Consider the following 19,724-nt stretch of genomic DNA (forward strand, 5'->3'; position numbering starts at 1 on the left):
CCCCCCACCCCCCCCCCACCCCCGAGTTTCCCTCACTTCACTTGCCAGCCACATCTGCATCAACGCTCCCATCGTGTGTACAGCCATGGGTACAAGGCCATCCATCTCCTTCATGGGGGGGCTCCAACCCGGCCCCACAGCGGTGCCCCCAGCACGCCCAACCCTGAGCACCCAGCACTGCTGTCCTGGGGTGGAGCTGGGGCTGCGGGGGTGGCTGGGACCCGTGCTGTGCCCCCAGCCTGGCACTGCCACCTTCATCCCATGTCCTACATCTCATGACCCCATCCCATGCCCAGTGTCCCCTGTCCTGTGTCCCTTGTCCCTTCCCCACGTCTCACATCCCCTGTCCTGTGTTCCCCGCCCCATCTCCTGCCCCACGGAGCTCTGCAGCAGATGCCCTGTGTGGGGTGAGGGGTGGGGGTGGTGGTTAGGGTAACTCCAAGAACAAGAATCCCAGAGGGGGACATGGCACGGCCACCCCGTGTCACCAAAACGCCGCACCTTCCCCTTCCAGGGACAAAGGGCGAGGGGCACGGCCCCACTGCCCAGCCCCGGGATGGGGGCATCGGCTGCCGCCCTCCCCCCCTCCCCCGGCTGCCCCAACCGCTCCCGCTGCGATCCCCCGGGTGAGGGGACATCGGTGCCCGGAGCGATGCTGCCACCTGCTGCCACCGCCTCGGCGAGCTGAGAGATGGATGGGATGGGATGGGATGGGATGGGATGGGATGGGATGGGATGGGATGGGATGGGATGGGATGGGGGTGATGGGGGCAAGGGTGTTGCTATTGGGGATGGAACTGAGCTGATGAGAATGAGAATGGAGCTGGGATGTCAGTGGGGATGCTTAGAATAGAGATAGGGTTGAGGATGATGGGATGTGGGAGAAAGCAGGGATAGGGCCCTTGGGGTTGAGGTGGGATTATTGGGGGCAAGACTGATGCGGATGAAGCTCATGGGAATGGGGCTGAGGGGGACAGAGTTGACGGGGATGGGGCTGATGACAGCGGTGGAACTGATGGGGGTGAGGTGGGCTGATAAGGAAATAGGGCTTTTGGAAATGGGATGGGTTTGATGGGATGAGGTGATTGGTGGGGCTGGGATGGGGCTGATATGGGGCTGGTGGGGTTGGGATGGTGATGGGGCCGGGGCTATCGGGGCCGGGAAGGCCGCACCGCCCCCTCCCACCCGCCCTGGCCCCCGCCCAGCACCCGCAGTCAGCACAGATGGCCCCGCACCTGTCCCGGCAACGCGGCCGCGGGGCGGGCGGGGCCGTTTTGGGAGGCGGAGGCTTGGGGGGGCCGAGCCGGGCCGGACCGGACCGGACCGGGTCCGGTGCAGCACGAGTGGAGCAGTGGGGCTGTGCCCGCCCGCCCCGTCGTGGCATCCCCGGGGCGCACCCGGCGACAGCTGCCGCATTCCCTCCTCCGTGCGGGGGAGGGGGGGGGGGTCCCGTATCCCACACCCCCCCCAACCTCCTCCCCACACCTCAGAACCCCCTCCCCACCGCCGGCCCCGACCTCCCCGCTCCCCCCGCTGCCGTCCGCCACGTCGGGCCCCGCGGTGCGGGCGGGCGGGAGGGGCGGGGGGGGGGGTGGTGGCCGGGGCAGCTGCCGGACGGGGGGGCCCGGCCCCTCCAGCACATGTGCTGTCACTCAGCCGTCCCCGCCGTTATTGTCGCTCGGGGCCGGGGCTGCGCCATGGGGCCCCCGCTGCTGCTCGCCTGCCTGCTCGCCCCGCTCTGCGCCAGGGTAAGGGATGGGGCCGGGGGGGGGTGGGGGGCAGCGGGCCGGTGCTGGGGGAGCGGTGGGGTGGGGGGTGCGGAGCTCAGGCCCCCATGGATGCGCTTTCCCGGGATGGCTTTTGGGGGCTACGTGGCATTTCCTGCCCCATAGGTCGGTGAGATGGGATTGGGGGGGGTGCTCGGAACCACCCCATTGCCCTCGCCCCCTCTCCCCCCCACCCCTCACCCCGTGGTGGTGCCGGACCCCCTGTGCTTTGCTGCTCATGTGGAGCCCCTCAGCGCGGCCTCAGCCCCGAGTTCTGTGGGGCCACTGGGGCTGTGGTCTGGGCCCTACAGCCCTAGGGGGTGTCACAGGGCAGTTGCCCCCCCGTTGCTCTGCCACCCCCTCCCCACCAGCCCCGAGCTCCCGGGTGGGTTGTCCCAGGGATGGCCGGACAGAAGCTGTGGGTCAGCCCCACAGCCTCACTGTGACTCCCTCCCCCCACCCCACAGTGCAGCACTGTGGCCACCCTGCAGCCCCCCGGAGCCCCCCCCACTCCTCTTCCAACCCCCCCCATAATCCCCGTGCCTCCCTACCCCCCCCTCCCCAGCCCTGCACCCCCCACCCATCCAACCACATCCACGCAGTGACATGACGTGGGCTGGGGATCAAGGTAACCCCTTCCTCCCCAACATCCCCCCCCTGCAGGGTGCCAGCACAGCCCCGGGCAGCCCCCCCCCCGGCTGGCGGCACCACGAGGGGGGGGCCCGGCGGGTGAAGAGGGCCTGGGTGATCCCCCCCATCAGCATCTCCGAGAACCACAAGCGCATCCCCCACCTCCTGGTGCAGGTAAGTGGGGGTGGGGGGGGGGGGTGGGGAGCCCCCAGCTCCATCCTTTCACCCCCCCCCCCCCCACACACAGATCAAGTCGGACAAGCAGCAGCCCGGGGGGGTGATCTACAGCATCAAAGGGCCGGGGGTGGACGAGGAGCCCCTGGGCATCTTCTCCATCGACAAATTCAGCGGCAAAGTGTTCCTCAACGCCACGCTGGACCGCGAGCAGAACGACCGGTTCCGGGTGAGGACCCCGCGCGGCCCCACGTCCCACCCCCCTACCCCGAGCCCCCCCAGCCCCGTCCCACCCCCGTGTGCCCTCAGCTGAAGGCCTTTGCCCTGGACCTGGGGGGTGCGACGCTGGAGGACCCCACGGATTTGGAGATCATCGTGGTGGACCAGAACGACAACCGCCCGCTGTTCAGCAGCGACGTCTTCACCGGGCACGTGGTGGAGGGGGCTGCGCCAGGTGGGTGCGGGCGGGGGGGGGTCTACAGGGTGGGATGGGGGCACAACCCGGCCCCAGGAGTGGTCCCCCAGCCCCGTGGTGGCCGCAGGGACCTGTGTGCTGACGGTGGAGGCCACCGACGCCGACGACCCCGAGACGGACAACGCAGCGCTGCGGTACTCCATCCTGGAGCAGGGCCACGGGGACATGTTCCACATCAATGCCACCAGCGGGGAGATCTGCACGGCGCGGGGCGGCCTCGACCGTGAGGTGGGGGGAGGAAGGGGGTGTGGGGCCGAGTGTGGCGTGGGGACCGTGGGCTCAGCACCGTCCCCCTCCCGCAGGCTGTGGGCGTGTACAACCTGACGCTGCAGGCGGCCGACATGTCCGGGGACGGGCTCACCACCACCGCCACCGCCGTCATCCACCTGGAGGACATCAACGACAACGCTCCCGAGTTCACCAAGGAGGAGGTGCTGAGGATGGCGGGGGGAGTGTAGCCCCCCCCTCCCCCTCGGCTGACACCAGCCCCCCGGCCCCTGCAGTTCTCCATGGAGGTGGAGGAGCAGGCGGCGGGCGCGGAGGTGGGCCGGGTGCTGGTGCACGACAAGGACCTGGCGGGGTCCCCCAACTGGGCCGCCAAGTTCACCATCCTCGAGGGGGACCCCGAGGGCTCCTTCGCCATCCACACCGACCCCCACACCAACGACGGCGTGCTGACCGTGGCCAAAGTGGGTGGGGGGGGAGGGATGGGGGGGGGGCTCTCAGTGCTCGCGCTGCTGACCCCGCATTCCCCCCCGCACATTGCAGCCGCTGGACCACGAGGTGCGGGACCGCTTCCAGCTGACCGTGTCGGTGCAGAACCAGCGGCCGCTGGAGCCGGGGACGGCGAGCAGCCCGAGGGCGGTGGCCACGGTGCGGGTGCGGGTGCGGGACGTCAACGAGGCGCCCGTCTTCCGCGAGAACCCGCGGCGCGTCGCCGTGCTGGAGGGGGCCCCCCCGGGCACCGCCGTCACCACCTACACCGCCAGCGACCCCGACACGCGCCGCCTGCAGACCCTGACGTGAGCGCGCGGGGGCACGCGCGGCACTCTCCGGGTGCGCGCATCGGGAGGGGAGGGGGTGAGGTCGCCCCCTCACGCCGCCGTGCCCCCCCCTCTCTCCCCCCGCACAGTTACGCGCTGCTGTACGACCCCGCGGGATGGCTGCAGTTGGACCCCCGCTCGGGCACCGTGCGCACCCAGCGGGAGCTGCGGGACCCGGCCGCCTTCCTGCAGGGCGGCTGGTACATCGCGCTGCTGCTCGCCCGCGACGACGGTGACCGCCCCCACCCCCCCTCTCCGCACCCTCGGGCGCTCCCCCCCCTGACACCCCGCTCCCTTCCCGCAGCCGACCCCCCGCTCTCGGCCACGGGCACTCTGTCCATCGAGATCGTGGAGGTGAACGACCACGCGCCTCAGCTGCAGCCGCCGTCGGGGGCGGTGTGCGGGCGGCCGGGCCGCGGGGGGAGCGTGCTGCTGGGGGCCAGCGACCGGGACCGGCCCCCCCACGGGGCGCCCTTCCACTTCCAGCTCAGCCCCCAGCACCCGCAGCTCGCCCGCAACTGGAGCATCACCCGCTTCAACGGTGAGCTGGGATGGGGGGGGAGGGGAGGCTGGGTTTGGGGGAGTCTCGCTGACCCCGTGTCGCCCCCCCATCCCCCGGCAGTGACGCACGCGGTGCTGGCCGTGCTGGCGGAGCTCCCCGCCGGGCCCTATTCGCTGCCGTTGGTGCTGCGGGACTCGGGGACCCCCCCTCGGGAGCAGCAGCAGCTGCTCAACGTCTCCGTGTGTCCCTGCGGCCGCGACGGGCTCTGCGAGGACGGGGTCCTGGCGGCCGCCAGCGCCGGGGTGGGGGTCGCCCTGGAAGCCCTCGTGGTCATCGTCGGCAGCGGAATCCTCCTCCTGTGTGAGTGCCACCGCAGACCCCCCCCCCCCCCCCCGTGCCCCATCCTCACTGCAGCCCCACTCTTGCGCCTGCGTGGCCCCCGACGCGCTCGCATTACCCCGACCCACTTCACTCACACCCCCGCCCCGTCCCCCCCATCCCGTGGGTGCCCCCCCCGACCCCACGCCGCCGTCCCGCAGTGCTGGCTCTGCTGGGGGCCGCGCAGGTCCGGAGCCGCCGTCGGGAGCATCGCCGGGCACTGCTGCAGCGCTGGGGGGACGACGTGCGGGACAGCGTCCTCAACTACGACGAGCAGGGCGGCGGCGAGGAGGACCAGGTGGGGGTGGGGGGGCCGGGGAGGGGGGGTGGGTCGGTCCCGTCTCGCCGTTGCTGACCCCACGTCCCGCAGGACGCCTACGATCTGACCCAGCTGCGGCACCCCCCGCCCCACTGCCGCCCCCCGCTGCGCAGGGACGCTCCGCTGCGCTCCTCCCCCCCCCCGGGACCCCTCCGGCGCCCGCCCCGCGGCCCCTCCGACATCGAGGACTTCATCAACGAGGTGGGACGCGGCGCAGCTCCCCCCCCCCCTCCCCATGCGTGGATCCCGCGGGGGCTGATGTCGCCCCCGATCCCCGCAGGGGTTGGAGGCGGCTGACGGGGACCCCAGCGTCCCCCCCCTACGACACTGCGCTCATCTACGACTACGAGGGCTCGGGCTCTGCGGGCAGCGCGCTCAGCTCCATCGTGTCCAGCCTGACCGACGGCGACCAGGACTACGATTACCTGCGCGAGTGGGGGCCGCGATTCCGCCGCCTGGCGGACCTCTACGGGCCGTGATGGACCCCCCCAACCCCCCCCCCCGCAGCCGGGCAGCGCGACGGCTCTGCGTGCAGCGGGGACCCGCCCCGCGGGGTTCGTGCTCCTCCCCCAATAAAGCTCCCTGCCCGGAGGACCACCCCACCCCCCCGGCTGTACCCCCCGTGTACAAACAAAGGCACTTTTATTGGCAGCACGTGAGCGCCCGCTGCATTTCCCCCCCACCCCGGGGCATCACCCCCCCGCCCCAGGACTCCCAGCAGCGCTCCTCCCGGGGCAGGATCCGGCCCCAGCAATGCGGGGCGGGGGGGGGGGGGGGGGCACGCAGCCCCGTCCCAGGGCCACGCGGGGATGGGGGATCTCAGAACAGCGGGGGGGCCCAGCGCTGCCACTGGGGGGGGGGGGGGGGTCTGAGTATGCTGAGTACGCCCATCGCTGGGCTCGCTCCCCCCCCCAGATAGTATTGGGAACCCCCCACCCTCGGGGGCCGTGGCTATGTCTCGGGGGGGTGACCCGCAGCGCCGCGGCCCGGAGCCAGCGCCTTTTGGGCAGAGGGGACGATGCGGGAGTAATCGTGGGGAATGCCGCGGGGGGCGAGCAGGGGGAGGTGGTCCTCGCGGGGGGGGCGGCGGAAGAGGGGGGGCCGGCGCTGGCTCTCGCCCTCCTGCAGGGAATGGGGCAGGCGGCGGCCCTGGCTCTCGGGCAGCAGCATGATGCTGAGCACCGCCAGGATGGCGAAGGAGGCGAACACCAGGTGGTGCAGGAAGAAACCGCGGCTGCTGGCGACGGCGGCGATGGGGGCGGCCGCGGAGCCCACCAGGTTGGCCCCCACCACGAGGCCCAACCCCGCACCTCTGGGGAGGGTGGGGGGTAGGGGGTGAGCGAGCTGAGAGTCAGGGCACGGGGGGAGGGGAGGGGGGGGGGGGAAGGGGGGGGGGTTGGTTGGGGCCCGCTCACCTGACCACGGTGGGCAGCACCTCGCTGGCGAAGAAGATGCTGAGCGTGGTGACGGCGTGCGACGCGGTGACCCCCAGCACCGACAGCATCAGCACGATGAGCTCCAGGAGGTCTGCGTGCGTGGGCGTGCGTGGGAAAAGAGCCACGAGGGTGCAAATGACCCCAGTACCCCCCAGCATTCCCCCCCCCCCCCCCCCCCGGGGCTCCTTACACTGCGTGAGCGCCAGCAGCAGCAGCGATGCGGTGCCGGTGAGCACAGTGCTCAGCAGCAGGCGGCGGCCGCAGCGCTCCGCGGTGACGCAGAGGAAGAGGAAGGCGGCCGCCTCGGGGCCCCGCAGCGCCAGGTATGCGGGGAGGAAGCGCGGGAGGTGCGGGGCCACGTTGCGGGTGAAGCAGTGCCGGATGCCGGAGCCGATGAACCTGCGTGCGTGTGCGTCCACGGGAGGGGTTGGAGACTGGGAAGTGGGGGGGGGGGGGGGTGGGGTTCAGGTTTGGGTTTTGGGGAGCCGCGGTGCTCACGCGGTGAAGCCGAGGATGACGGCGTTCTTCCAGATGACCCTGGTGCTGAAGATCTCGCACACGGTGTGGTAGTGGGGCTGCGGGCACCGCTCCTCCAACGCCTCCAGCTCTGCGTGCCACAGTGCTCAGAGCCGCCACGGGAAGGGGAAGGGGATTTGGGGGTTTGGGGGTGTCCCAGCCTCCACTCCCCCCCCCCACGCACCCGCCATGGCGCTGCCCTCCTCCTCGGCCCCGCCGCTCCCCGCCAGTGCCCGCAGTGTCCTCCTGGCCCTGTCCAGCTGCCGCGTGGCCAGCAGCCAGCGCGGGGACTCCAGCAGCAGCGCCGGGCTCCTGCGAGGGAACAACGTCACGGGGTGAGCGAGGGACTGACCCCCACCCCACCCCACCCCACCCCGTTCCTGGAAACCCTCATCTCGAGGTGTGAGCAAACATTTACCCACGGCACACGAGAGCCCCGCAGCCTTTGATGGAGGGGTGCGCCGGCCCCGCTCCCCCCCCGTCCCCCCCGTCCCCGTGCTCACCACCAGCACGCGGCCAGCAGAGCCAGCACGGCCGTCACGGTGCCCTGCAGCACCCGCCAGTCCCGGCACAGCACCGCCAGCCCCGGCAGCAGCAGCTCTCCCAGCAGCCAGAAGAAGCCGGCGATCATCGTCACCTCCAGCCGGTGCGGGGGGTCACACAGCTCCAGCCCTGGTGTGAGACGGGGGGGGGGGGGAAGGGACGGGGGGACGAGGACGTGAATCTCAGAGCGTCCCACAGCATCCTTCATCCCGCAGCATCCCACTTGCTGGAGCATCCCGCACCCTGCAGGCTCCCTCACCCCACAGCACCCCGCACCCCACAGCACCCCGCACCCCACTCACGCGCCACGTAGAGGGAGAGGAAGGCTCCGGCCAGCGCGGCCCCGAAGAGCAGCCGTGCCACCAGCACCATGACAAAGTAACGGCCAACGCCACTCCGAGCCCCAGCGGCACCGCCAGCCCCAGGGACAGCAGGAAGGTGGGACGGCGACCGAACCTGCGCGGGGTTGGGGGGGGAGAGAGGGGGTGAGCCGGGCTGCGGGCCCTCCGGGGGGGACGCCCCCCAGCCCCCCCCCCCCCGCCCCGTTACCTGTCGCAGGCCATGCCCGCAGCGATGCTGCCCAGTGCCCAGCCCAGCAGGTGCGTGGTCTGCTCCAGGGGCACCTTCCAGTGCGCGGCGCACACCAGGTCCCACTGTGGGGGGAGGTGGGGCTGCATTGCCTTGGGGGGGCTTCTGGGAGCCCTTCAAACTATCCAAGGACACCCAGACCTCGGGAACACTCTCCAGAGCCCCCTGAGGTCCCTTGCACTCCCCACCCTGGAACTTGGGACTCTCCAAACCCCCACACCAGGATCCCCCCAGGTACCCCCGAAGCGCAGGGTTTCCCCCAGACTCTCCACCCCCCCCCCCAACCTCTCCAAAGCCCCCCCAGACCCCAGGACTCTGCAGATCCCACTCACATCCAGAACCCCTCAGCTCCTCCCTAATTTAGGGAACCCCCAGACTCTTTCAACCCCTCTCCAATCCCAGGGCCCCTCTGGACCCTCCAGAGCCCCACAGAACTCAGAACCCCTTATCATCTCCCACACCCTCCTGAGCTCCCAAGGATCCGATGTTTCCCTCTATTCCAGCCCCCCCCCCCCCCCCCCCCCCCCCCCCCCCCCCCCCCAGACCTCCATACACCATTCACGCCCACCCCAATACCCTTCCAACCCCCAGTTTACCCCAAATCCCACAGACCCTAAGAAGCCCAAGCCCCCAAAACATAGGAACTCCCCCCAAGTCCCTCTCAATCCCCTCTCTGGCTCCAGCCCCCCCACCCAGAGCCTCCCAAACCTCCATAAACTCAAGAACCCCTATAGCCCCCCTCCATCCCCTGTCCTCCCCCCAAAGATACAAACCTACCCCAGATCCCCCAGGCCCACGCACCCCTCCCCAAACCCCAAACCTCACAAACACCCTCATTAACCCTCTCCCCAACCCCAGACCCTCCCGAACCTCCACGAACTCAGCGTCCCCTATAGACCCCATCACGGCCCCCAACCCGCCCCCCCCGCACCTCGGTGACCATGTTGGAGCGCAGCCCCGCTGCGGGCAGCGCGTAGTGCCAGCCTCGCGTGCACGGCCCGGTGCCGTTGGGCGGAGCGGCGGTGCCGCGGTACCGGTAGAGCTGACACGGGCTCCATCCGGAGCGGAGGTGCGGAACGGCGGCGCGGAGCAGCGCGGACCCCCCCAGGCGGCGGAGCGGCGGCGGCAGCAGCGCGGGGTCGGGGCGGCAGCGGTGCGGGGGCTCCGCTCCCAACGCCCACCCCAGCGCCCACCCCAGCGCCAGCGCCGTGCACGGAGCCCACCCCCCCGCCGCACGACGGCACCGCGGTCGCCCCCCGCCCCCCCTCCCGCCGCCCCCACCCCCCGGACCCGGGCCCGGTTCCGACGCCGCCGCCATCCGCTCAAGCCCGCAGGTGAGGGCGGTGCCCGCCCGCTGTGCCCACCCCTGGGCCGGGCCCTGCACCCCCCCCCCCCGCCCCACCTCCCCCAGCCCGCGGGGGTTCAGAAGGGGCAGAAGTTCGGTTCGGAGCGGCTCAGTGACGTCCCGGGGACCGCAGTGTGGGGTGGGGGTGGGGGGGGTCCGTGTGTGAGATGGGCGCTGCGGGGGGGAGAAGTAAGAAGGAATAGTTGGGGGGGGGGGGGGGGCAGAAAAATAGCGAAGGGGGAACGGTGGAGAGTGGAGGAAAGCGGGGAGGGGGCGGAGAGGGGAGGTGGGGGGGGAACGCGGCACCGTTCGAGAAAAGGAGAAGTGTTTTGTCCCCGCTGTGCCCCCCCCGAGCCCACAGCCCCCCCGGGCTGAGCCGTGGGAGGAGCGGCTGGAGCTGCAAGGACACCGCGGTGCTTCCAGCGCCCACGACGGCCCCGGCAGCGCTATCTCAGACGGCCGCGGCCGCCCCCGCTGCGCTGCCATGGGATGGGGGGGCTGCGGAGGACGGGGGGGCAGCAGCAGCAGGGCCAGAGGCGTCTATGGGGCCAGAGAGGTCTATGGGGCCAGAGGGCTCAGCGGGGTCAGAGGGCTCAGTGGGGCCAGAGGGCTCTATGGGGCCAGAGGGCTCGGTGGGGCTTTGCTGCTCCCCATCAGTGCTGCCGGGGTCGGATAGCACAGACGAAGTTAATTTTAATTAATTTATTTATTTCTTTACACATAACTGAAAGTGATGTTACAGTACATAAGTTATTTACAACTGTGCAGTAATGTGTTGCAAAATAAATTATCTAGAAGGCAGCAAAAGTACATTGTTAATGTATATAAAAACTGTACAGCATTTATGGGATACAATTTTTCTTTATATGAGTATTGGCTCTGTAGTGTTTTCAAGTTATGTTCTCAGAAAGAGAAACGAAATGCCCAAGATTAAAGGAAAAAAAAAAAAAAAATAAAATAAAATATATATATATATATATAAACCACATGGATTTGACTCCATTAAAAACACCGTTGGCAAAGTCCTCTCTCTGCGTCACCGCCGCCCGCTGCCGGGCGTGTGTGTGTGTGTGTGTGTGTGTGTGTGTGTGTGTGTGTGTGTGTGTGTCCTCTTTTCCCTCCAGTCCTCGATATCCGTACCCGGGATGGAACAGAAAATCGCCCCCTGCCCCCCCGCGCTGTCCTGGGGGCGGAGCGCTGCCGGTCCCGCCCCGCTGCTGCCCCCTGCCGGGCACGGGGGGGATGGCGCCCGCCCGCGGTCCGGCAGCGGCGGACGCGCTGTGAACAAAGTGCAATTTTTTGTTGGTTTCGTTTCTTATTGGTTTGTCGTTTTGTTGGTTTTCTTGTCTGCCGATAGCTGCTTCCTCCTCCTCTGACCAGGGATTCATCAGCAAGCGGGAAGGGTGAATGTGAGCGCGACCGCCCGACCTCGGAGGGCTCCGTCCGTGTTCAGCGACGTCTCCCGGTGCGGAACTGTCATGCCGGCAACAGCACGAAGTCATCGTTGACGTCGACCATTGGCACGTAGAAGGAGGGCACCTCGTTGACGCAGAGGGATTTGTGCCCCGCGGGGTCCAACTCCTGCACCTTCAGCTGCCACTCCATCCTCTGCACCGCGTTGAGCGCGGCGGCCTCGTGCTGCTGCCGCATCAGCAGACACGTCTGTGGGAAAAGGGGACGGGGTGAGGGCGGGGGACAGCTCACCAAAGAGCTTTCGGAGGCCACAGGAATGCAGCTCCAGAGCCGTGCCCGCCCCATGGCTCTGAGTGGGACCCGTGCCCAGTGCTGCACCCGCAGCCCTCACCTTCATCCGGTCGTACTTGTCGTCCACGTCTTGCAGCCAAGAAATGAACTGTCGCGCGTTGAAGCGGTCCCTGACCGATTTGTTTTCGTCTCCCTGAGCAAAGGGGAATGATGTGGGACGTGGGTTATTTACCTGGAGCACCCCGGGGTCCAACAGGCTGTGCTCGCAGGACCCGGCACAATTCCCTCTCTGGCACAGAACTCTGTGAGCAGAGGGAGGGATCCCACGTCCCGTGTGCTGAGGGCAGCCCGGTGCTTCCCAAGGCAGCACTCAGGTACAAATTACTGCCGTGGTTCTCTCCCTGTAACTCAACCCATGTAAACCCATCCTCCTGGGGTCCTGCCCCGCACTGCAGGGACAGCCCTGTGCTGACTCGCAGGCACTGACCTGATTTTCTAGAGGCATGTTGTAGACCTCGGAGTCCAGCAGCATGGTGCAGGCACTGAAGGGCACAGCCTGGTTGGCAATAGTCCGTGCTGCCCGACAGTGCACTCTCAGTATCTCCTGCTCGCAGGATACGATGAGCTTCTCCTGGGGGAGAGCAAACACAGCAGTGAGCACGAAAGCCCCAGCGATGGAAATTCAGGGCTCAGTCCCCAGCTGAGAGCTGCCAGCACCGCCTTACCCGCTCGATGCTGTGCTGGAGCCGCAGCTTCCCCCGCACGGCCTCCTGCTGCTTGAACAGCTCCTTCAGGGGCTCCGCCAGCGACGGCGGCGGGGCGATCTGCGGGGACACGATGGGACAGTTAGGGGACACCACTCCACTCGGGCAACTGGGGGACACACGGCCCCCAGAGGTGCCCAAGAACTGAGATGTGGCACTCAGGCCCTGAGCTGCTGCAGGATGGAGCGGGCGGTGCGACCTCCACGGTGCTGGGGCAGGAAAAGTGTGTGCCAACCCAGCAAACAGAAGCGACGCACGGACCGTGGCAGCAGGAACAGCCCGGGTACCTCACCCCGGCTGCAGCACGGAGGGGACGGCCGCGCTGAGCTCCTCCTGCAGGATCCTGGGGTTACTGCAGGCAGCACCCGTGCAGAGAGAGGCAGATCCCACTGCCGGACAAAGGCTGGAGCTGAGAGCAGCTATCCCGCACTGGGGGACTGGACAGGGCAAAGGGAGGGGACTCACCACGGGGATGTGCAGCTTGCTCAGCGGTTTGCCGTCCAGCAGGTAGGAGCCCGTGTAGGTGACGTACTCGGCGTAGCACTGCGGAGCCTGCGGCGTGATGTAGCAGAGGATTTTCCGCTTCTCCTCGATCTTTTTCCTGATCTGGAGGTACTCGAAGTAGGGGTTGGACCTGTCGCTGTGGTACGGCTCGATGTCGTCCAGTTTGATGGCGTCGACGATAGCTGCCAGGGTCTGCTGGATCATCTCGCGGGTCTGCTGGGTGGACGTGTTGATCTGCTGCTGCAGCTGCTGGTTGGAGCGCTGGAAGCGGCGCTTCCGTGGGTGCTGCGCCTGGGAATCGTCCTCCTCGGTCACGCGGCCCTTGGTGCGCGTGGTGGGCGCCGACACGGGAGGAAATTCCTTCTCAGCGGCCGCGGCGTTCTGCTTGTTCTGGTTGGCAAGCATCTGCGCCCGGTTCCTGGTGATCCGCTGAGGGATCTCTTCTATTTTGGGTGGTTTGGGAGCTTCTGCTACCGGTTTCTGCACCGGCTCGACGACTTCTGCCTGAGCCGGAGGGGGCTCGGGCTGAGAGGAAGGGCCCTGGCTCCCGGCGCGCCCCGCGGCGCTCTCGGGGGCAGCGCTGCCCTCAGTGGGGGCTGCAGGAGGACAGGAGCTGCTCTCCACCACGGCGGTGGAGGCAGCTGGCTCATCCTGTGCGCCCTCCACCTCTCTGCCCTCGGCCTGGGCAGGCTCGGACGGGGCGGGTGGGAGCACCTGTGCCTCTGCCTCCTCCCCTCCTTTCTCCTCCGCCCCACTTGTTGCTTCCGAGGCGGCTTCAGGCACGGCCCCATCAGCTTTCTGCTCCTCAGCTGGTGGCTCGGTGTCCGCGGGTGGGACAGGTGGTGCCAGGATGGCCGTGGGCTCCTCTGCCTCTCCGGTGGCAGCACTGGCCGTGCCAGCCTTGGTGCTCCCAGCGCTCACCTCTGGGGCTGCGGCCAGGCTCTCCTCTGCCGGCTCTGCCTCGGCCACCTCCGCCTCAGTGACATCCTTGGGCTGCAGCGGGAGCTCGGGCAGTGAGAAGGGGCCGAGGTCCAGCTCATCCTCAGCAGTGGTGAAGGGGTCAGGCCACGTCACCGCCTCCTCGCCGCTGGCCGGTGTCGTGCCGTTGTTTTCCAAGTAGGTGTTTTCCGGCACGCTGCCCACCTCCGCCTGAGGCTCCGCCGGCACGCTGGGCGCCTCCGCGGGGATCTCGGGTGCTTCCTCAGGAAGGGGCTTGCAGCCCGTGAAGAACGTGTCCAGCCTCGTGGGGGACATGTACGGAGCCTGCTCCTCAGCGTTGGCCATTTCTCCCGGTACCGCCTCCTCGGCGTCTTCCTTGGCCTCGTCCAGCCCCGGCTCTGACACGGACAGAGGGTACGATATGGGAGAAACGGGGTAGGAAGCGTCTGTGGGGATGAAGGCGACCGGCGTAGGGTGGATGGGCTCCAGGGAGCAGAGCGCCGGTTTCGGGGACTCGGCAAAGCGCTGGGGAGATTTCATCAGGAGCTCGGAGCCCACGGACCAGCCCACGGAGTGCTCGGCCGCGTTGGCCATCAGGCTGGGAGGGATGGAGGCCTCGGGGTTGCGGGTGGGTGGGGTATCCCAGTCCATGTTGGTTTGTTCCGGCATTGCCGAACCGAAATTATTTTCTTCCATGGGCGGCAGGTAGGTGGGCTCCGGAGGCATGATGGAGGCGGTGGCTTGCTGCTCCTCCGTGGTATCCAGAGGCATGCCCAGGTCGGGGGGAAGAGCACTTTCTACCGAGGGAGCCAGAAGCTCGTCTCTGTGCGAAGGGGAGGACTTTGCTTGTAAACCAGAAAAGACGCTTTCGGGCGACTGCGAGACCCCGCTGACCGCCGCTGGTGGGCAGTGCAGGGCCTCCACCTTGGGGGATGAAACCCCATAGTCCGGTGAGTAATAGCCAGGAGACAGACACTGGAATTTCTCAGTGGGAACAGAGGGAAGGGGAACCTTCTCCTCCATTAAATGCTGCACGGGAGAGTCATAATTTGACGTCGCTGGGACGCTCTGCTGCCTGAAAAACTTATCTCCGACACTGAACTCTTCCTCGGGTGCCCTCCTGATGTCGACAGAGATGGAGCGGTACAGGTTTGAGGAGGGGATGGTACGGGTCGGGGTCTGAGCGGGGTTCTCGGGGAGGGCCCCCGCGACGTTGGCATATCTGTCAAAGAAGGACGGCGAGCACGCGTTCATGGACATGGTGGATATGGGCAGCGAGTGCTGCGAGTCCGCACACTCGAACATGAGGTCGGTGTAGTCCTCGTTGCTGCAGGAGGGCGTGCGTGGGGTCTGCATCACCTCCTCGTAGCTGGGGCAGGACACGACGGACGCCGGCGTGGGGACGCCTGTCGGCCGGTTCTGGTCCGGCCTGGGGGACGCCGGGAGGATCTCCTTCAGCTGCGGGCCTGTGATCCAGTCCTTGGAGTCCGTCCCAGCTGCAGGCTGTGCCTTGCTCTCCGGAGACAGTATGGGCGTCAGCGGGCCCAGCTCTTTGAGCTTCTTGTCCTTGAGCTGAGTGTCCAGCGTCAGCGGCTTCTTTGCTGCCAGATCCAGGCTCCTCTTGCGGACGTCTTCAGAGCTTTTAATTTTGTCCTTCAGTTTGGGGTCTCCGGACCTGTGCCTCATTTTCTCCATTTGCTTCATTCTCTCTTTGTGCCGTTTGTGCCGCTCCTCAATCTCCAGGTCCTTCTGGCTCAGCATCCTCTCGAAGCTGGTCATCATCAGATCCCCGTCCCCCAGCAGCTTCTCCCTCGGCCTGGCATCCTTCTTGCCACTGTCTTTGGAAAGGGTTATTTTTTCATTGCCATTGCTTATTTTTATTGACTCTGCTTTGTCTTTCTCTTGGTTCTCCTTGAGCTTCTCCTTCAGCTTGGTCTCGCCGAATTTGAGGTTGTCCTCCTTGGATTTCTCCTTGAAGGCAGTAACCTGAGCACCATCCTTGTCCTTCAGCACTGACTTTGGCTCATCCTTGTGATGTTTAAAGAAGCCATCTGTGTGTTTGTCTCTGTGCTTTTCCTTCTCCTCCTTCCATTTTTCCTTGTGTTTATCTCGCTTCTTTTTCTCTTTAGCTGCACTGATGGCGCTGGAACCGTAAGTCTTTTCCTTTTCCGCCTTCTTTGACAGCTCTCTTTCAGAATCATTTTTATCTTTCTTTTCGGAAAATAAGTAATCCATGCTTTTCTCTGGCTCCTCATCAGGCTCTGCCTTCATGCTGTAGGAAGTGCCGAAAGCCTCCCCATCCACGGAGAAATCCTTTTCGTAATGAGTGGAATCCTTTCTGCTGCCAGAGTCCTTGAATTCGTCTGATTTTTCCTTCTTCTCGGTCTTCTCCTTCTTCGCCTTTTCCTTCTCGTGGCTCTTCTTCGAGGAAGATGAGGAATGTCGGTGTCGTTCCTTCTCCTTGAGTTTGTCCTGCAGGCAGGGCAGCGGGAGGGCGTCCTTGAACTTCTCTTCGGAGGCATCAGCGAGAGAGAGATTCGAAGACTCAAAGAGGCTGCCGAGGCCTGGGTCCTGCCCTCGATCAGTGAAGCTGTCGGAAGAGATCTCGCTGATTTTGTCGTTGGAGTCATCTCTGTAGTCATTGAGAGCCTCCTCCTCCAATTTCTCCAGCAGGCTCTTCTCCGGCTCCCCTCCTTTCGAAGACTTCTTCTCTTTGGAGTGCTCCTTATCCAGCTTCTCCTTGTGCTTGTTCTTCACCTTCTCGTCACTGGCGTGCTTCTTGTCAGCCTTTTCTGGGAGCTTTTGCTTGTTCTTCTTCTCCTGGTTGGAATCGATGGACGTTCTGTCTTTCCTGTCCTTATACTTCTCCGAGGAATCCTTATCTTTTTTCTCCTTGTGTTTTTCAAAGGAATTCTTCTCCTTCTTCTCCTTCCCCCCTTCCGATGTTCCCTTGTCCTTTTTCTTCTCCTTGGATTCCTTATCCTTCTGCTTCTCCCCGGAGTGCTGCCGGTCGGAGGAGTACTTGCGGTGTTTGTCGGAGTACAGCTCCTTCTCGCCCTCGTCCTTCTCCTGCAGGCTGTCCAGCCGGTGCACCTCGCTCCCCACCGCTTCGCCCACCTTGAACCCCGTCAAGCTGTAATCGTCCCTCTCATCTTCGCTTTCGTCGGTGAAGATGTCCGCAATGCTGTACCAGCTCTTCTCCTTGCCCTTCTTCTCATCCTTTTTCTCAGAGAAGTCTTCTCGGTCCGTGGAAAAGCTTTTCTCCTTCTTCTCTTTCACCTGGTCGAAGGAACTCTTCCTTTCTTTGTCCTTGCTGTGCAGATCTTTGTACTTCTCCTTGCTTTCCTTCTTCTCTTTGAAGCCCTTATCTAGTTCTTTGTCTTTCGGGATTTTCTCAGGAGCCGCTTTTTCGTTTTTCTCCTTGTCCCCTTCTTTGGATTTTTCCTTGTACTTTTCCGGCTTCACTTTTTCTTTTTTCTCCTTCTCCGAAGCATCTTTCTTGTCCTTGTCCTTCCCAGAGTGGTGCCTCTCCCAGCTCTCCAGGGCTTTACCGCTGAATTCAGCATCAGACTTATCCTTGAAGAACGCCTCACAGCCGTACTCCTTGAAGTCATCCCGATAGGGCTCCTCCTGCTTCGTCTTACTCTCCTTCCGGTCTTTAGAGCCGTCAGAGGAATCCTTTCTATCCTTGGTGGTCTCACCTGTATCCTTCTCTTTCTTCTCCTTCACACCCTCTGCAGAATCCTTCCTTTTCTTATCCTTTTCGGGCAAATAACTAGGGGCAGCTTTGTGTCTTTCTGTTTGGTCCTTTTTCTTCTCTGAGCTTTTGTCCACGTAGTCTCTCTCTTTCTTCTTTAAGAAAGAGTCCTTTTCGCTACGTTTCTCGCTGTAGTCCTTCTTCTCTTTCGTTTTGTTTTCCTTCTTCTTGTCTTTCATTTCCTCTTTCACCGGCTCTATGATTAGTTTTGCCACAGTGTCGTTTTTAATCTCCCTGAAATCCGTTACCGGAGAATCCCAGCTATCCTCGCCTTTGAAATCGAAGGACGAATCAGAAGACAAGTCCGAGAACCACCTCTCCTGCTGATCGTCCGAAAGGCTGAACTTGGTGTCTTCGCTTTCGGGAAACGAGGCCTTGTTATTGAACTCCTCAAACCCAGGCTCCTCCCTGTACATCTTTTCTTTTTTGCATTTTTCCTTCTCTTCCTTGAAGGATTTTTCTTTCTCGAGCTTAGCGGCTTTCTCCTCTTTCAGCTCGTTCTTCTTCTCAGATTTGGACTGCTTGTCCTTCGACTTCTTCTTTCTCTCCTCCTTGTGTATTCTCGGCTTCTCCTCTTTGGGAGACTTCTCCTTTACAGGTTTCTCTTTTTCCGATTTGCTCAATCCTTCTCTGAAGGATTTGCTCATGTCTTTACTACCATCTTTGACTTTTCTTAACGATTTCTCCTCTTTAGAGGATTTTCCAGTCTCATCTTTAAACAACCAGTCCTTCTCCTCTGCTTTGCCTTTGGGGAGCTTGTCTTCCTTCTTACAGTGCTCCCGCTCATGCTTTAACACTTTCAATTTGTTTTCGACTGGATTTTCTGTCTCTACTATCAAGCCTTTCTCAGGCTTTTGTTTAGAGTCCTCAAACTCAAAAGAAAAAGTTTTGATTATTTTAATGTCTTGGCTGAGGGGACACTGCCCCTTCTCCTTGTTTTTATGTTTATGTTTTGTTTTATGCTTTTTAACCACCTTCCCCTCCTTGTCCAGCTTTGGAATCGCTCCATCCACGTTGCTATGGAATGAATTCTTTTTCTCTGAAACAGTGTTGTGGGAGGTGTTTTTCTTTTTGTGCTCTGGTTTCTTCCTGACTGGCTTTAGCGACTCCAAGCTCGACTCCTCAGACGAGTAGTCTGACTCGCTCGTCAGCCTCGTCCTCGTGGAGTCCGACAAGGAGCTGACGTCTGACCAAGCTGGAGAAGATATGGTTTTCCAATTGTCCGTCCTCCAGTGCTTGGAGTGCTGTTCTGTAAGGTTAGCATTGTGTTTCTGGGATCCTAAGCTCCCATGAGAAGAGGTCGATGAGGCAGACAGAGAGTTAAACAAGGAGGATTCCTTTAGCACTAGCCTGGAGTCCTTTACACAGCTAGAGCTCTGGAGAGAGTCTCTATCATCCTCCTCACTCTCCACATTTTCGCTCTCTGATTCAGAGGAACAAAATTTGTCATTTTTTTTGCCAAACCGAACCTCTTTGCTCTTCGTCTCCTTCTTCCGCTTCTTTTTCACTTTGCTTTTCTCCTTCGGCGCCTTGGTGCTGGCGGGCTCCCGGATCTTGCTGCTGGGCAGCATCGAGTGGCTCGAAAGGCGCAGCTTCTCCCCCGTCCCCACAGCCACGCTGGTCTCCTCCTCGTCCGAGCTGTCCGACAGGATGCGGTGGGCAGCTTTCTTTGGTGTAATTGTGTTATTTTTAGTATAAGTTTTCACTTCCATTTTGGGTATGGAAATGAAACTGTTTGCTTTAGTCTCTTTCCTGTAATCCTTTTTCAGCAAATGTTTGTCGTCGACGGGTGGGACCCGGTCCTGTTCATCGTCCTCATCGAATTCATACTCATCCTTCACCGGGGTGATGGTTTTGGGGGGCTCCTGGGCCTTGGGCTTGTGCTTCAAACCCTTCTCAAACTCTGAGTCCGTGTTATTGCCATCAACAGAGCTGGAGGGAGCGAAGGAAGGGGCATCCTCCTCTTCTGAGGTCTCTGCATAGAGAAGAACAGCATGTTAAGGCCTGCGAGGAGGATTACAACCACAAACAGTGCAGGCCAAGACCCCCTGTAAAACAGGAACCTCTCCTCCTCTAAGTGCAAATGAAACCTGCAGCACTCCCCACCTGGCCCAGCCATGACGGCAGCACATGGCCTGGAAACGTCCTCATTGCTCCAGCATCCTGCTGTCCAGGCACTTGCTGGAACATCACCCACATTTCAATATCAGATACCCATTTACCTGCAACTGACCTCCAATCCTGTATCTCAAATGCACCAGGCAAGTGAGCTCCATGTGGGCTTCCAGGGCAAACAGCCACCACTCCCGGAGCTCAAGTTGTCTGAGTTGGGCTTAGGGCT

The 19,724-nt window shown here is 63.7% G+C and overlaps 3 protein-coding genes across 4 annotated transcripts in view; 1 reads left to right on the forward strand and 2 right to left on the reverse strand.

The window, feature by feature from the left end:
• The first annotated feature begins 1,320 nt into the window (after nt 1-1,320).
• On the forward strand, nt 1,321-5,777 carry CDH15 (cadherin 15). Its single transcript, XM_065745312.1, is given in 15 exon segments — nt 1,321-1,748; nt 2,430-2,570; nt 2,644-2,799; nt 2,880-3,024; nt 3,113-3,273; nt 3,348-3,476; nt 3,549-3,734; nt 3,814-4,067; nt 4,178-4,320; nt 4,393-4,629; nt 4,711-4,950; nt 5,130-5,266; nt 5,339-5,488; nt 5,568-5,600; nt 5,602-5,777. Coding segments are annotated over 15 exon segments (2,385 nt in total). The 5' UTR covers nt 1,321-1,640; the 3' UTR covers nt 5,767-5,777.
• Nucleotides 5,778-6,237: 460 nt separating this feature from the next.
• Nucleotides 6,238-9,688, reverse strand: SLC22A31 (solute carrier family 22 member 31). The gene is given in 10 exon segments (XM_065745347.1): nt 6,238-6,599; nt 6,703-6,814; nt 6,914-7,122; nt 7,222-7,330; nt 7,424-7,551; nt 7,743-7,911; nt 8,085-8,162; nt 8,165-8,238; nt 8,332-8,435; nt 9,302-9,688. Coding segments are annotated over 10 exon segments (1,731 nt in total). The 3' UTR covers nt 6,238.
• Nucleotides 9,689-10,892: 1,204 nt separating this feature from the next.
• Nucleotides 10,893-19,724, reverse strand: part of ANKRD11 (ankyrin repeat domain containing 11) — a 59,937-nt gene continuing 51,105 nt past the window's right edge. For both annotated transcript variants that reach the window (XM_065745289.1, XM_065745290.1), the window contains 5 exons: nt 12,649-19,358; nt 12,145-12,243; nt 11,907-12,050; nt 11,520-11,612; nt 10,893-11,377 (listed from right to left, as the gene is read on the reverse strand). In XM_065745289.1, the coding sequence (XP_065601361.1) occupies nt 11,192-11,377; nt 11,520-11,612; nt 11,907-12,050; nt 12,145-12,243; nt 12,649-19,358 (7,232 nt within the window). In that variant the 3' untranslated portion in view covers nt 10,893-11,191. The remainder of the gene's footprint in view (nt 11,378-11,519; nt 11,613-11,906; nt 12,051-12,144; nt 12,244-12,648; nt 19,359-19,724) is intronic.

Source organism: Cyrtonyx montezumae, unplaced genomic scaffold (genome assembly GCF_038088225.1).
Source record: "Cyrtonyx montezumae isolate F1298 unplaced genomic scaffold, pur_monq_1.0 scaffold_35, whole genome shotgun sequence".
Taxonomy (NCBI): domain Eukaryota; kingdom Metazoa; phylum Chordata; class Aves; order Galliformes; family Odontophoridae; genus Cyrtonyx; species Cyrtonyx montezumae.